This window comes from Prionailurus bengalensis, chromosome C1, assembly GCF_016509475.1.
Source record: "Prionailurus bengalensis isolate Pbe53 chromosome C1, Fcat_Pben_1.1_paternal_pri, whole genome shotgun sequence".
In the NCBI taxonomy this organism is placed as follows: Eukaryota; Metazoa; Chordata; class Mammalia; order Carnivora; family Felidae; genus Prionailurus; species Prionailurus bengalensis.
The window spans coordinates 208,387,985-208,402,667 of NC_057345.1; the positions used below are offsets into that span (position 1 = coordinate 208,387,985).

Consider the following 14,683-nt stretch of genomic DNA (forward strand, 5'->3'; position numbering starts at 1 on the left):
TGAGCTGCTGACGTGGAGAACTAGGGCCCGGAGGCCGGTGTCTCCAGGGAGTCTAGCTATGCTGAGCGGTGGGACTTCAAGGCCGCGCAAACTTCAAAAGAGATGATGACACCTAACCCCTAACGCTTACCTGACACACTCGTCACACGCTAGCACATCAGAGCACGCGGTATGGAGAAGGCAGGTGCTTTCGAGTCAGACAGACAGACAGGATCTTCTCGGTTTCCTCATCTGTAAAGCAGGGATGATAACGCCCTTCGGGAATGTTGGCAGATCAAAGAGCGTAACGTAGACAGAGCTCCCCGCGCGCGCGCGCGCGCGCGCAGTGTGCTAGTAAGTAGCATTATTGCCCTATGTCCAGATCAACTGTAACAAAAGCTAAATTAAGCAACAGGGTAACAAGCAAGGAACATTTTATTGTGTATGCCTATTCTCAAAAATAACACAAAAAAACAGAACCCACAAACAGGAGCAAAGGACAAAGTTTTCTAACTCTCTGGGACACACAGGGCACCATGTCTTAGAGAAACGTAGCTAGTACAAGACAAAATGTACTAATCAACATTGCCCTTTGCTTCCCCAGTCAAAAAGGCTATAGAGTAAAACACTTTAAATTGTATTCTAATATAAATTTGTTGCACGATTAAACCTCAATTTACTCAAAGAGTTACTGTATAGTAAACTACAGAAAATAGAGTAGGCATTCAAATAATCTGCTCACAATTAACAATTAAGCAATAGACACTCGAATAAAGACAGCATGTATTACTTATTTGTTAAACCTCACACTGATAATGAGCAGATGCTTTATCATGAATAGTAACTGGTTCCTTACATTTTAGGAGACACCAGATCCAGTAACGGAAGTAGAAAGTAATTTAATGAAAACTCATTTAAGAAAATATTTCCTTGGGTCTGAGTCACTATGGTATTTATTACATATTCAGGCCAGTTTCAACAGTTGAAAAATGTAGGTACTAGCAAACTGAATTCTTTAGGGAGAGAACCAAGTGACGCATTCGAGAGCACTATTTTTTGTTTACATCCTCCAGGCAGCAGGACAGAAGCAGGACATAGTAAACAGAGATTTACAGCGTACTGAATAACGTTTCCGGCTAATGCTACGCCGGTGTTTCTATCATTTGCGTTAAAAAGGGCAATTTTAGAACACATCTAGAATGAAGAATTGACATTTCCTTATCACATACATAACTAGATCTAAACGTGAGGATTTTCTCTAACATTCTGTACTTTTTAATCCCTATTTGTAGAAATTAGCGTGAATATTCAGGAATGGAAAAACCATAAACTGTTACTTGAAGAACTATTTTAAATGACCTGTTTAAGAGCAACGCAGTCAAAATAAGGCAATAACTAGAAGTCTAGCGGTATTTTCCTTATGTGCCCAGTCAGCAGAATTGAGAAAATAATTTTTGCCCACCTCTATAAAAATATTACCCCATTTGCTCCCTAGTAAGTAGTAGAGACAAGACAAGCCTGCCATGTGTGTTTTTAAAAAGAAAAGTGATTAACAGGCTCTGATGGAGACAGAAGTCAATCGAAACATTCCTTCCTTTTCTGGATACCCCTCTCTAGTTCTTTGTTATATATGCCTTTCCTCCTTGGTGTTTATTAGCTTAACCCCTTAGCAGGTGCTCTCACAACCTTATATTCTCTATAGAACACTGGGTTTTCCATTAAGAATTTTTTACAGTAAAAAAAAAAAAAAGGCTGAAAGCTACGGCGTGATATTGTGCCGTCTACCATGGACACGATAAAAATCACATTGGACAGAAGTTAAAGGCAAACAGAACCACAGCTCAGTACTCTTTAACACGGCCAGAAACAGATCATATACTATTTTCCTTTCAGGACTTCATGAAATCCCCAGGATAGCACCTTTGTACGAGCTGGACCATTAACTGAACGAAATCTAACATTCAATGCTGCCCTTTAAGATCCCACCCCTCAAGCTTTCTTCCAGGCTGTGTATCATATGTTTTGTAAAGAGCTTAAGAAATGTTATTAAAGGTGATATAACACAAAAATTATAAGGAGCAACAAAATCCTTCAGTCGTATTTCTGAAGGCAAGTCAATTTTTAATGCAGATCATTCTAGATCATTCTAGAATCCTTTCCTTATTATTTGCGTCACTTGGCCATTAAGATATCTTAGTTTAACTGCCTGCCTTAAACATTATAGTCCCTCTCGGCCGTTGTGAAAAAACAGATTTAGTCCCTTCGTGGTATCGCTCAGAACAACCACGCTGTCTTGATATGATCCCAACACAGTGACGCAGTAGTTTTTATCAGTATCCACCAGTAAGACTAACAAAAACACTGTTGCTCTCTACTTTCAAATCTGTCTTTCAGAAGAGTGGGCCTCTCTCCACTCACTTGCACAGACCTGAACAGGTACGTGTACTACTGTAAAAACAAACAGTCCAAGAAATAAATACTGGAATATTAAAAGACAGCCTCCCCCTTCCCCACCGCTTCCCCATCCCGGTACTAAGTGGCCACAAACTTTTAAAATGCCATTTGACACGAGAGAATTCGCTGGTTGTCATGAACGTGATTTACAAGGTAGGAATGACTGTGCAGGACCTGGTGAACAGTTGCTGCTCTGGGTTGCCCATTCCCTTCTAGGAAATATTAACGATATTCCTCACAGCAAAGAGTCAACACAGTTTAAAAAGCTCTGGAGTTCTTTTCTGCGGTGTATATCAAATTGCCACAATATCACAGGGGCTCATCTTGGAACTACAAACCGAAGGCATGTGTCTTTTCGGAGGACTGCGCCGTTCCGTGGAACAGAACGATCACTTCCCTTCACAGTCATGCTGGTAGCTGGGTGGGGTTTTCCATTTTCCATTGGTCGTTTCTGACTGTAGTGAGGGAGTCAGGCGGCTCGTGTGACTCCCACGTTAACAGCACCATAAATACATTTTGTCCTCAGAGCACGTCTGGGGGAAAGGGAAGAAGGTGGGCTGCCCGGGTTAATCTAGAAATTTTACAGCTCGCTTAGTAACAACCGTGAAGGTTGGCCGTGGCGTACGGTCTGGGAAGAGGAAGCAACGAATGTGCCAAACACCGAGGGCAGATAACGGCCCTACCTGCCCAGAACAGGGATCCGTCAGAAGTTTGTCCAGAACTAAGTGCACAGGATCCTCCCACGCGGACAGTAAGGAAGGAGGGGCCCTCTGGGCTCTTGAGCTCCTGCTGCGCCCCTCAAGACGGAGAGAGCATGTTCTCCTCCCCCTGCTCCCTGCTCTGACGACAGAGCCACCGGAGCCGACAGAGCCACCGAAGCCCGCGGAGGGCCCGCGAGTCTGACGGAAGGGGGCTTGCACCCGGAACTGCTTTAACAAAGTTCTAAGCATTGGCGCTCTTTTGTTCAATAGTTTTTCCTCTGAAACTCGCATTTGCCCAGTCGCTCCTTCAGCACACACCAGCTCCCTGTTCACGAGGGAGCCTTACCGAGGTCACTCCTCTCTTTGGGGAACAACTACGACCAACTTTTTCCATGTTCGTCCCCACAGGTCGTGCCACAAGTGCCCCCAAACACAGGTGACGTGTTTTTCTTTTTTAAAAAAATGTTGCTTTGTCGTTTTGGCGGCTACTGGCCATTCCCGTGACGGGGACGGTGGCGCCATGGGGAACGGCTGCATTTGGTGAAGGGCGCCTCTGGGAAGGTGCAGGCCTCGCCCGGCTCCCGGATCAACACGGAGAAAACCCAGTTGCCAGACTGCAGCCCACCACAGGCGTCATGTCCCAAATCTGCAAGAGAGAGAAGACGCCAGCGAGGCAGTGCGCGTCACGGGCTCCGAAAGCAGAGCTCACGCTGCAAACGGCTGTTAAACTGGAAAAGGGGTCAAAGGAACTCACTCTCTCGTTCTTCTGCTATAAAACCTTCTCAAGATCTACAGTGACAAAAGCACACAAACCGCTCACTAAAATGTGAAAAAAGCTTGTAAGCGCTATCCTGTCACCTGAAGATTCCATCACAATGTTTGCTAGACATTTATTTTCATTTTTAATAAAAAGCCGACTGGGGAAAGCCCCTATTCTGAAGAATTAAGAGATAAAGCGTGTCATGATTTCACAACTCCAGAGCGGCACTGAGTCTAAAACGCTAGCTTTTAGTATCTGTGTCAGTGACCGAGGGATCGAAAGAAACAACGTGTGGTTATTTCTTACAAGTAGGAAACCTTCTGTCCAGGATCCCAGGACCACCAGCAAGGGAAGGACGACCGGCTAAGGGGTCGGCTAAGGGGTCGGCTAAGGGGTCGGCTAAGGCGCAGAGGAGCTGCGAGGCAGGAACCCTGGGCAGATGGCCACACTGGGCGCCAGGCCCCACCAGCTACCCCGAGGATGGATGTGGTACAGGGAAACACCACCGGAAGGAGCCACCACCAAGGGCCTGGGGACTCACAAACACGCGACTTGTTACTCAGGGTTTTCAACCGGCTGCAGGTGGCATGGCTGCTTGTAAAAAGGGAAGGCGAGCCGGCCGACCAGAAATGGGACGGACTAGAAGTCTTCCGTCCACGGCACGACCACGGAGCCATCTGCACGCACACGCTCGTCGGGACAACCAGGCAGGTTACCTTTACGATGCGGTCGGTCCCACAGGTCACCATCAGTCCCCTGGCAACGTCCATGGACATGTGGGTAATGTTATGCTTTCCTTCATGGAAGGTTGCTAGAGAAGTCCGACTGACCAAGAGAAAAGAGACCACTGAAAGCTCAGCTGTTTCTAGAGCTAAGGGAAGCGTCTTCTTAGCAACATAAAGGAAACGAAACGCAATGATAGTGTCCACATTTGCTCCTCAAAATGTGCCTACAGTGAAGTTTATAATTAAAGGATGACAGAAGGCACGATCAGCTGCAAGACTGTTCTATAGAAGGTTTGGCAGAACTCCCCAGATAATGGATATGTATTGTTTTAGTGGGAAGGCTTATATATTCCTAGGCACTAAAAAAGCACTTTTAATAACGGCAGAGGAACTAGGGGCACCTCGGTTGGGCGTCTGACTTCAGCTCGGGTCAGGATCTCACGGTGCGTGGGTTCAAGCCCCGCGTGGGGCTCTGTGCCGACCGCTCGGAGCCTGGAGCCTGCTTCGGACTCTGTGTCTCCCTCTCTCTTTCCCCCTCCCCCACTCACGCTCTGTCACCGTCTCTCAAAAATGAATATACGTTAAAATTTATTATTTTTTTTTTAAATAACGCAGAGGGACTACACTGCATGAGATCCTGTCCTGTGGGTAAGACCCTGGCAGGGAGGCTGCAGGGGTCGAAGCTTCTCTGCGACCGGGAGCAGCCCTCGGGCGGTGGCTCTCACTCTGCCCCTGCGCCCGCAGCCTCAGTCTCCTCGGGAACGAACTGACCCCAGCAATGCTGCACTCGCCTTTCAACTTGGGGCTCTGCCACGGTTTGCCAGTCTAGAACTTTCTAAGATGATTCAAAGGTAAGGGAAAGAAAATTAAATTTCCAAGCACAGGAGAGCAAAGCTTGGAGCACGGGATGGACCGGCTCAGCCACCGCATCAGTGCGTGCGTGGCCTTGACCCTGCGCACCGCCCTGCGTGGTGCGGGGGCTCGAGAACGTCCCTCTGCTCAACTGCTCAACTCCCACGGTGTTTGGGAGAAATCTGCCTAGGGCCGTAGGGCGAGGGCCGACGGGCTTCCTCAGAAACTCTTCACGGAGCTGGGAAGGGGCGAACATCTCTCAGACTGCTTCCCCCTGCAGGTGCACAGTAAGACAGAGACACGCGAACACTCACTCCTCGTCTTTGATGGAGTCGTAGCAGGAATCACACACGCGGACTTGGAACTCGAAGCCCATGACGGGGTAGCTGGAGCGCTTGCTGCTGCACTTGCCGCAGACAGCCTGCCCGCACTTCCTGCAGTGATGCTTGGGGGGGACCGGGAGGAGGAAAAGGAGGAGGTTAACGTTTGCTTCCGCTTCGGGGCTCCCGGTTTCCCTTCGGGGGAGGGGGATGGGAGCGGGGTAGACGGGCCAATCTCGACACTTGTCAAGGAATTCCAAATCTCCTTGCTTTACTGGTCAAATACAGCTTTCGATTCAGTCATATCATCTGTCTGGATGTCAACAAACGACATTACTAAAACCAACTTCAAGTTCGTTTAGGAGCTTAAACGACTAGAGGTGTCGGAGGAAAAACAAAATCTATTCCTACGTCAGTCAGAGGAAAGCTTTGAAATAAGGTAACGTGCCCTCATTAAGAAATAAATATCCGTAATCATATGTTTTACTATTTCTTTTAATCTTCCAAACTGTGATTCTGGAAATAAGGCTCGAGAACATGCAAAACAGACCAGTTATTATTAACTTCGACATATTCTCTTCCTACTAAAGGTTTAGTGACCTGTACCTTTCCTCTCTCCATTCATAAGATGGAAATTAATGTCTTCACGTTTCCTGTAGAAGGAGGGGTTATCTCCCCCATCAGTTACAACGCACTTGTTACCACCAGACACCTGTTGTAGGAAACAGGCCAAAGATGGAATATCAGATTCCATTTCAAAGTATCAGAATGTTATCCAGGTGCTAAAATCACCCGTGTTACCTGCCAGTCTCATATTAGACCTTGCGGCAGCGTAGTTTTCTAAGTAAAATTAAAGAAAGTTCATTAATACACACAAACTTTAGGCCAGTCCCTCATAGAGGTGCTAAGAAATAAAATCAGCATTCTGTTGTACTTACCCGCACAAATTCATATTCAATCTTTGTGCACTACCTTCATGGTTGCTGTAGAAATATGCTTTTTTTTGGTGGAACTTTAGAATTACATGAATACTCAGTGATAAGAGCATCTTTGAAAGCTATAGGCTATTCAGGGGGCGCCTGGGTGGCGCAGTCGGTTGAGCGGCCGACTTCAGCCAGGTCGCGATCTCGCGGTCCGGGAGTTCGAGCCCCGCGTCGGGCTCTGGGCTGACGGCTCGGAGCCTGGAGCCTGTTTCCGGTTCTGTGTCTCCCTCTCTCTCTGCCCCTCCCCCGTTCATGCTCTGTCTCTCTCTGTCCCCAAAATAAATAAACGTTGAAAAAAAAAAATTAAAAAAAAAATAAAAATAAAAAAAAAAAGAAAGCTATAGGCTATTCAGGACATGTTTCTTTAATTAGAAAAAAAAAAAAAGTACCAGAAACATGTTTAGTAAAAATGTTCGGGTACACTTATATGGGACAATTTATGACTAATTTAAATTCCTAGTGTCGGAGTATTCCAACGAGGGCCAAACTGTCACATGTCTTTAACAAACCGCAGAAGCATAAGGCTTCCAGTCATATGACCTGCTTCATTCTAATTCTGTGCCTGGCTCGCATGGGATGCTGACGTTAACAAGCAATTCTCCTAGACTGAAGGATCTCTCGTGTAGCTGCAAGAGGCACTCAGTGTTTTCTTGTGCATTCCTGATTTTCCAACGCAGGATAAAGCGACAGCACAGCTGGCCCCAGGAAAGGTCCCACTCGCTGTGAGTTACACAGAGACCGTGATATCAAAAACACAGGGGTTCGCAGCGTTTACAGGAAGAAGCGGGATTCCAAACAAAATGACGGACTAATACCGCAAATAACAAGATGCACGATTAACCTAGCGACAACTCAGCGTTGGCTACTCACCTGTCTCAACCCCAGTGTCTTTGTGTCCCACATCTGTTTTATGTTCCAGAAAAAGGGCTGCTCGCATTTCTGACAAGAATCGCTCTCTAACCACTGAGGAGCCTGGGGGAGGAGAAAGTCAAAGCCACCATTAGAGCATCTCCATGTTGACTAGGATTTCTCAGGTTACTGATACAACAGTTCTAGACCTTGTTGGTGCTGGCCAACAAGGAATTTTAAAAAAATTCCTCAGTACATCATAGCGGTTGCCATATTCAATACCACCTGCGTTCAGTAATCTTTATCATCTTGGCAACGTTTACAGGACTGTCCGGTTTTTAATCTGTAGACAGGAAGGGGTAATTCAGTTTTCACTGGGAACTCCTAAGGGATGTCTTCGTAGATTTCTGTGCCAGAGTTGCTGAATATCGAAATCCCACTGAGCGAAAACCCACTCTTGCAGAATCTGGGGGATGACCACCTGGGAAGTCTTGTGGGGTCACATCTTCCGGGGGCAGCTCCTGTCAGGCAGATTTGCCAGCCGCTCCCATGAGCGGCTACCCTCCCGCAGGCACACGCACCGTCGGCACACCTCTGCCCCAGCACCGTGCTCTCTGGACTGTAATCCTATATGCACGTCTCGTTTCTCCCCATGAGCCTGTCATTCACTGCTCTTACTCGTCCTGATGTATGGACAGCCTGTCCCAGAGCAGGTCCCCAATGAATTTTTATTAAAACAGGATGATTAACAGTCTTGATGTCACTTTAACCAGAACTTAGAAAGTACTGCTCTAGACAAACCATTAGATTGTACCCGATTACAGGATGAAACTGTTAAAAGCCATTTATGAACCTCAATCACTTGTCATTACATATGTGCGATACAAAGAGGAGAGAACACGAATTTCTGTCAGGCCAAAGACTGCGAAAAAATGATTCTTTCTTGATCTTGAAAGTGCACACTCCATGGGGCGCCTGGGTGGCGCGGTCGGTTAAGCGTCCGACTTCAGCCAGGTCACGATCTCGCGGTCCCTGAGTTCGAGCCCCGCGTCAGGCTCTGGGCTGATGGTTCAGAGCCTGGAGCCGGTTTCCAATTCTGTGTCTCCCTCTCTCTCTGCCCCTCCCCCGTTCATGCTCTCTCTCTGTCCCAAAAATAAATAAACGTTGAAAAAAAAAAAATTAAAAAAAAAAAAAAAAAAAAAAAAAAGAAAGTGCACACTCCAGAAAAATACACCTGGTGAGAGGAGACCATGACGGGAGAATGGCGGACCCCGCATTGCACCGGCCCCACCGACCCTTCTAAAGCAGTCAGTAAGACGGAGAGCCTCCAAGATCGAAGCCGGGACTTCTGGGGGCCAAGAACAAGTGCCTCTGCATCCTTCTTTTGCTTCCTATTGCTTCAGGACTTTGGGCTTTCCTGTTTCTTACTTTAGATACGTCGCGAGAAATAACTTCTGCAAAGGACTTTCTGGGGGGTGGGGAGCACCACAAATAGCACGAAGTGGGCTCGGACAGAAGACAGGTTTCTCTGGATAACCGGAGAAATACTGGAAAGAAGGGAAGGCGAAGAAAAGGGTGACAGAGATGTGCACCCACGTGGGAAGGAGGACGGCCTTGCTGCAGAATTACCTCTTCCGCTTCTGTGATCAACAGAAGTGGGGGCGGGGGTACGGTGGCTGGGGAACACTGCTCGGGAGCAAGGCCCCTGAGGGAGGACACGGGCGACACGGCGGGTCATGCCACCCACGGCATGGCGATGTCTGTCCGCGGGGAGGGGAAGCAGGTGCCGCTGCCTGGGCTCGGGTCCGGGACGTACGCGGCACCACACACCCGTGGAAGAAAGCTCAGGATGTCTTGACAGCAGCAATATCCAATATCCCCGCAGGAGCACCCGCCTCCTGAGGTGGGGGAGGGGGGCGAGTCCACGTGTGGGAAGCATGTGCATGGGGCCTGGCGTCCCAAGTGCCCCAGGAGTCCGGGCGGGGCACCAAGTAATTCTTGTGCCTGACGCCACCTGATTTTCAACACAACCCGAGGAGACACGCAGCAGCGACACCGCCACGGTGTGAGCAAAGAGACCGTGGCTCTGGGGGCAAAGCGGCCGTAGGGGACTAGTGCATAGCTGGCCATCTAGGACACCCTAGCTCGCCCGCCGCACTCGACACAGCATCCCCGAATGGGTCTTCTCTCTTTGAACGTGAGGCTCTCCGCACGTGGTTCTGGGGCGTGGCCACACTCCAGCCGAGCCCTTACCCTCAGGAACATACAATTCTGTCTAGGGGCTTAGGAAAGAACATTCCTTGACTGAGCTGGGGTGGGGAGAGGGGCTCCAGGGAAGAAAGGTATGCTTTCCGAAACTTCAGATGACACACAAAAGACAAAATCAGAAGTAAACAGGCTTTCTGGAGCGTTTTGTTGTAAGAAGCACCCGCAACTTTCTTTCTTTTAATAGGATACAGTGCTATGCTCCAAGCTATCAGGAACCATCCTGTTCTGTGCTTATTCTCTAAAGGGAATTTTTTTTTCTTTCCTGAGAAGAGCAGAAGAGAACGCTAATCAAGCACTGTTTCGCTCTTCCTTACATCCTGTTCCATCTGCCTGTGCTGCACAAAAGGCGCGACGTAACGAGAATAATCCCCGACGCAGCTATTACCAACTGTTGCAATAATCTGCATGGTACTAATGTGCACCATATTGAACATCCTGCGATCTACTAGTTTAAAATAAGGTTCTCTTTTGAAGTGGGTTCATTCTAATTATTACTTACTCGTTTATATTGCAGGTCAACTTCCAAAAAGGAGCCCCACTAATTACGAGCTAGCAAGGGGGCAAATCTCCTTTCAGCCTGCCCCAATCAGTATTTCCCAGTGACTCAGTAAGAAATTCCAAGCAGCGTGGGGCTAGAGAATCTGGGACTAATTCTGTGTGCCCCTGCCTAAGGAAGACTTATAAATTGTACAAACCCTAACTCCAGGGCCAGAACCTTCTGTATCTGTGGGCTGTTTCCCTTTGCACTATACTCAGCTGGTTTAAAAAAAAAAAAAAAAAAAAGAGACAGAGACACTACTAAAAACAATGCATCTTTCTGACCCAATTTGCTTCCCCACCAACACTGTCAACTACTGAGAGAGAGAAGCTTGCAGAGCGTGACGTGGAACCCGCCAGCATGCATGTGATCGGGGGAATCTTCCACAAATGACTGAAAAGAGACGCGCCTACAAAGGAAGCATCCTGGGCGATGTCTTTTCTTTCCCTAGACGTACAAATGAACTCCACAACCGTGTACCCTTGAAGGGGAGAATCCTGTTTTCATTTTGTTAACTACTTCTTTCTAAAAGAATTTGCCAAGGATGAGAATAGTGGACTGAAATCCAAGTGGGTGAGCTCTTAGAAGACGCTCCGGCAGCACTGGCCCCAGGCGTCGCCCTCCCACGTGACCCCGGGAACACAGCCTCTGGTCTGTGCGCTCAGAATAAGACTGAAATACAACGGGCCAAGAGTCCAGGAAATTGAGCAGTATGCTAGGTGTTCGCTCTTGATGCCCGCGAGAGCAGCTACTGGAAAACACAGTTAAAATAAATCTTTGCAAGGAAAACTGTATGTAATATTATGCCAACGTTATAGATAATTAATAACAAGTCAGCTTAAGCCTTACCAAAATATTTTGCCGACTCTTAAGATTTTCTGTTTGGTCTCACAAGTTTACTAAAAAAGGTGACAATCACTACTTCACGTTATGAACTCCGTTTTATTACTTACGGGGATAGTCTGTTTCCTTCAGGAGATTACAAGCTTCTTGCAGGCAAGAAGACATCGAGAGCATGGTAGCCGTAAAGTCTGGAAATGAGTCACATCGTGACTGTTTTTTTAATAAACTGAACCCCCCGGATTACGTCTTCTGTGGCACGTGTGGTACAAGTCACGCGCAGAATCTGGTGGCACGGTGGCATCCCAACCAACGGGGCCCAGCACACGGGCCTCCGCGCTGGATACAGGACAGCGCCCTGAGCAAACCACGTGACCTCACACCACGCAGTAGGCAGTGCCATGCAGGAGCGGCAAGCCCTCGTTTCCAGGCATCAGAGCCACCCTCGAGGGGCTCAGTAAATGTTTCTGAAGTTGAAACGGAGTCCTCGGTCCCTCAACTCTAAAATCTTCTCTTTTGAGTCAACAAAAAGTCAGCTCTTCTGCTACTTACATCACAGGTTGGAAAAGACAGGTAATACCCACGCTGGCAGACGTGAGAATGGAAATCCTGCCTGGAAGTCATCTGACAACATCCATAAAAAGCATTAAGAACGTACACATCTCCTGTCCCGCAGGGTCTAACTTTCAGAAATTTGTCTGAACGAAACAGCTGAACAATCATACAATGACGAGGTCATGAATGTTCACTGCAGCATTGTTTAGAATAGAAAAAAAAGACAGAGTTGCCCACAGGTGAGAGGACAGACTGGCGGTTGCCAGAGGAGCTGGTGGAGAGAGGGTGCGATGGGTGACGGGGGTCAAAAGGTACCAACTTCCAGGTTGTCAAAGAAGCAAGTCCTGGGGAGTTGAGGTACAGCCAGGAGGCTGAAACCGCGCTGAGTACTTTGAAGTCACTGACAGGGTGACTCGCGCAAGTTCTCGTCACAAGAAACAAAGATTTGCAACTGCGGTGGCGGATGCTAACCGGACTCAGTGCGGTGATCGTTCCCGATATGTGCGAATGCCGCATCACTACACTGTACCCCTGAAGCTAATACAGTGATATACATTGACTATTTCTCAATTAAAAAAAAAAAAAGACAGCGAGTTTGTTTAGACAGAGTATCCGTCTAAAGAACCAGAAGCGGCTTTAGAAGGTGTCATCGGATGACTCTACTTCACGGAAGAGTGAACAGAGAAACGACGACACTCCTCTAAACGAGGCCCCACAACTCGTTAGCCGCGCAAACCAATCAGAACTCAGGTCTGCTGAAAACAACACTACGTGGAAACCACCCGGTAGAAAATAAAAGCAGAGAACAGTGACATACTTCCCCAGGGAGACGAAAAGCACCTTGCTGCATCCCTCTCCCAGCATCCACTGACAGGGACGCTGTGGCGCCCACTTCGCGCCCAGCGGCACCGGGGACCGTCTCCAGGCTGAAAACAGCCTTCGTGCAGTCTGCGGGCAGTGCTGGTCGCCGTGGAAACCCTCTACCGGGCAGGGGTGCAGTGCAAAGCGACACGCGGGAGCCCGTCAGGCGACAACCAAAGAGGACGAGGGCGCAGAGCGGGGCTGTGCTAGTCGGCACTGGCAGCCGGCAGGGTGGGAACCCAAGAAGCCAGCCTGTGGGGGGGGGGAGGGGGGGGCCCTTCCACATCAGCCTCGTCTTGCTCGTTCCCTTACCTCCTCTCTGCTAACGTCCATGTTCCACACTGCGATTCCGCCATCCGACGAACAGGAGACGAGCTGCCTTGTGAGCTGAAGGTAACACAGGGACTGCACCCTGTCACTGCAAACAACACACATCGGTCACTTGTCTCGACGTGGAAAAACACAGGCTCAAATCTCGCCCCTCGTTGGAACCAGCAACCGGCATTTTGCCACTTTCAGGTACGGTAATGTGGCCTCTGGCATACACTTTAGTCAGATGATGTGTAATGACTCTGTAACTTCCTATACGGCACCAGAGTTTCCACGAAAGAAACACTACTTTCAAATCAGTCATTCAGCATCGCAGGCCACAGAGAAGACGATGGCTACAGTCCTCTGGGCCAATCCCTGTGGTCCATTCCTTTTCGGGGGTGCAAGATTCACCTACTTGTTCATAACGAAGAGCAAGAAGGGGTGACGCCCTTACTGGAACCCAACCCGGAAACAATCTCCTGACCTACAGACTTGTGTGAAGGATTGTTCCTCGGCTACTGTGCAACCCGCCTCTGCTTACAGTGGACAGCAACAGCCTACCCGAGAGCGAGGAAAGGAAAGGCCAGTGTCCTCTTCCTCTGAACACTAGAAGGCAAGAACCTGAGTAATGCGACATCATGGCTCAGGTGACGGGGCCTGTGTCAAACCACACCCGCACATTACTTTTCAGAATAACCAAACCGGTTAGGCATCCAGTTCCAGACTGGCTTAGCATGGCATTCCGTGCAAGCTTCCCCGGCCAAAGTTCTCACCCGCAGTCCTTAACCCACCTGTGCCCTAAGCAGATATTTCAAGAGGGTGACTCCTTGGGACAGACATGTGGCAAGTGCTCTTTGGACAAAGAAGGAAGACGACTCTGGGCTTTTTTTTTTTTGGGGGGGGGGGCGTCTATAACACCAGACACGCAGGGCTAACAAAAAAGCAGTCCAAGTTAAAAGTGGACAGAGTGAGCCCCAGCATATGGCTGCCTTCACAGATGGGAGTTTGGAAAACAGAGTATCAGAATACTAATACTGCCCCGCCTCCCCCACACTCAGATTCTTTCCCCACCCCCACCAACAGTCACGCACTGGTGGCCCTGCAGCAGCAGGGTGCGGCCTTTCCTTCCTCCGATGTCCCACATGATGATGCTGTTGTCAGAGGCTCCCGAGAAGAGTAACCGCTGAATAGGGTCCCACCAGAGGCAGGCGATGCTACCTACGGTGAGAAAGAGGAGAGGTGAAGTACAGCCCTGCACCTGCATATACACGTTCAACAGCCAGACCGAACTAGGCCCAGCTGAGCCCCCGAGTAAAACCGTATCTTTGTTGTGCGAAAGGGCCTTCAACATTTTATCATGAGTCACGGAGAAGACACGGCACACCTATCACCCAGAGTTACAAGACAGTGATCTGCAGTTGTACATCAAACTACTTTGAACACAAAGATGTTTAAGGAATTTTTCTTTGTTCTGTACAAAAAAAAAAAAAAAAAAAAGATACATATTTATGAAGGGTTAGTTCAGAAAAAGCTTTTGAGGGGAAAAAATAAAAGCGGACAATATTCAATGAGAAAAGACAGTGAAGATTACTGTGGTCAACTTAGGGAAGATAAATATCTAGATTATTCCAGGTTGCCGGGGCTTTGCAGGTGTCTTACCTCAAGATGCATATGTGTAAGGAAATT

General features: G+C 48.4%; 1 protein-coding gene across 2 annotated transcripts in view; it reads right to left on the minus strand.

Moving 5' to 3' along the window:
- Nucleotides 1-396: 396 nt before the first annotated feature.
- The window catches only part of WDFY1 (WD repeat and FYVE domain containing 1), a 46,366-nt gene continuing 32,079 nt past the window's right edge, over nt 397-14,683 (minus strand). For both annotated transcript variants that reach the window (XM_043577981.1, XM_043577982.1), the window contains 6 exons: nt 14,089-14,215; nt 12,998-13,103; nt 7,645-7,746; nt 5,786-5,916; nt 4,611-4,719; nt 397-3,780 (listed from right to left, as the gene is read on the minus strand). In XM_043577981.1, the coding sequence (XP_043433916.1) occupies nt 3,721-3,780; nt 4,611-4,719; nt 5,786-5,916; nt 7,645-7,746; nt 12,998-13,103; nt 14,089-14,215 (635 nt within the window). In that variant the 3' untranslated portion in view covers nt 397-3,720. The remainder of the gene's footprint in view (nt 3,781-4,610; nt 4,720-5,785; nt 5,917-7,644; nt 7,747-12,997; nt 13,104-14,088; nt 14,216-14,683) is intronic.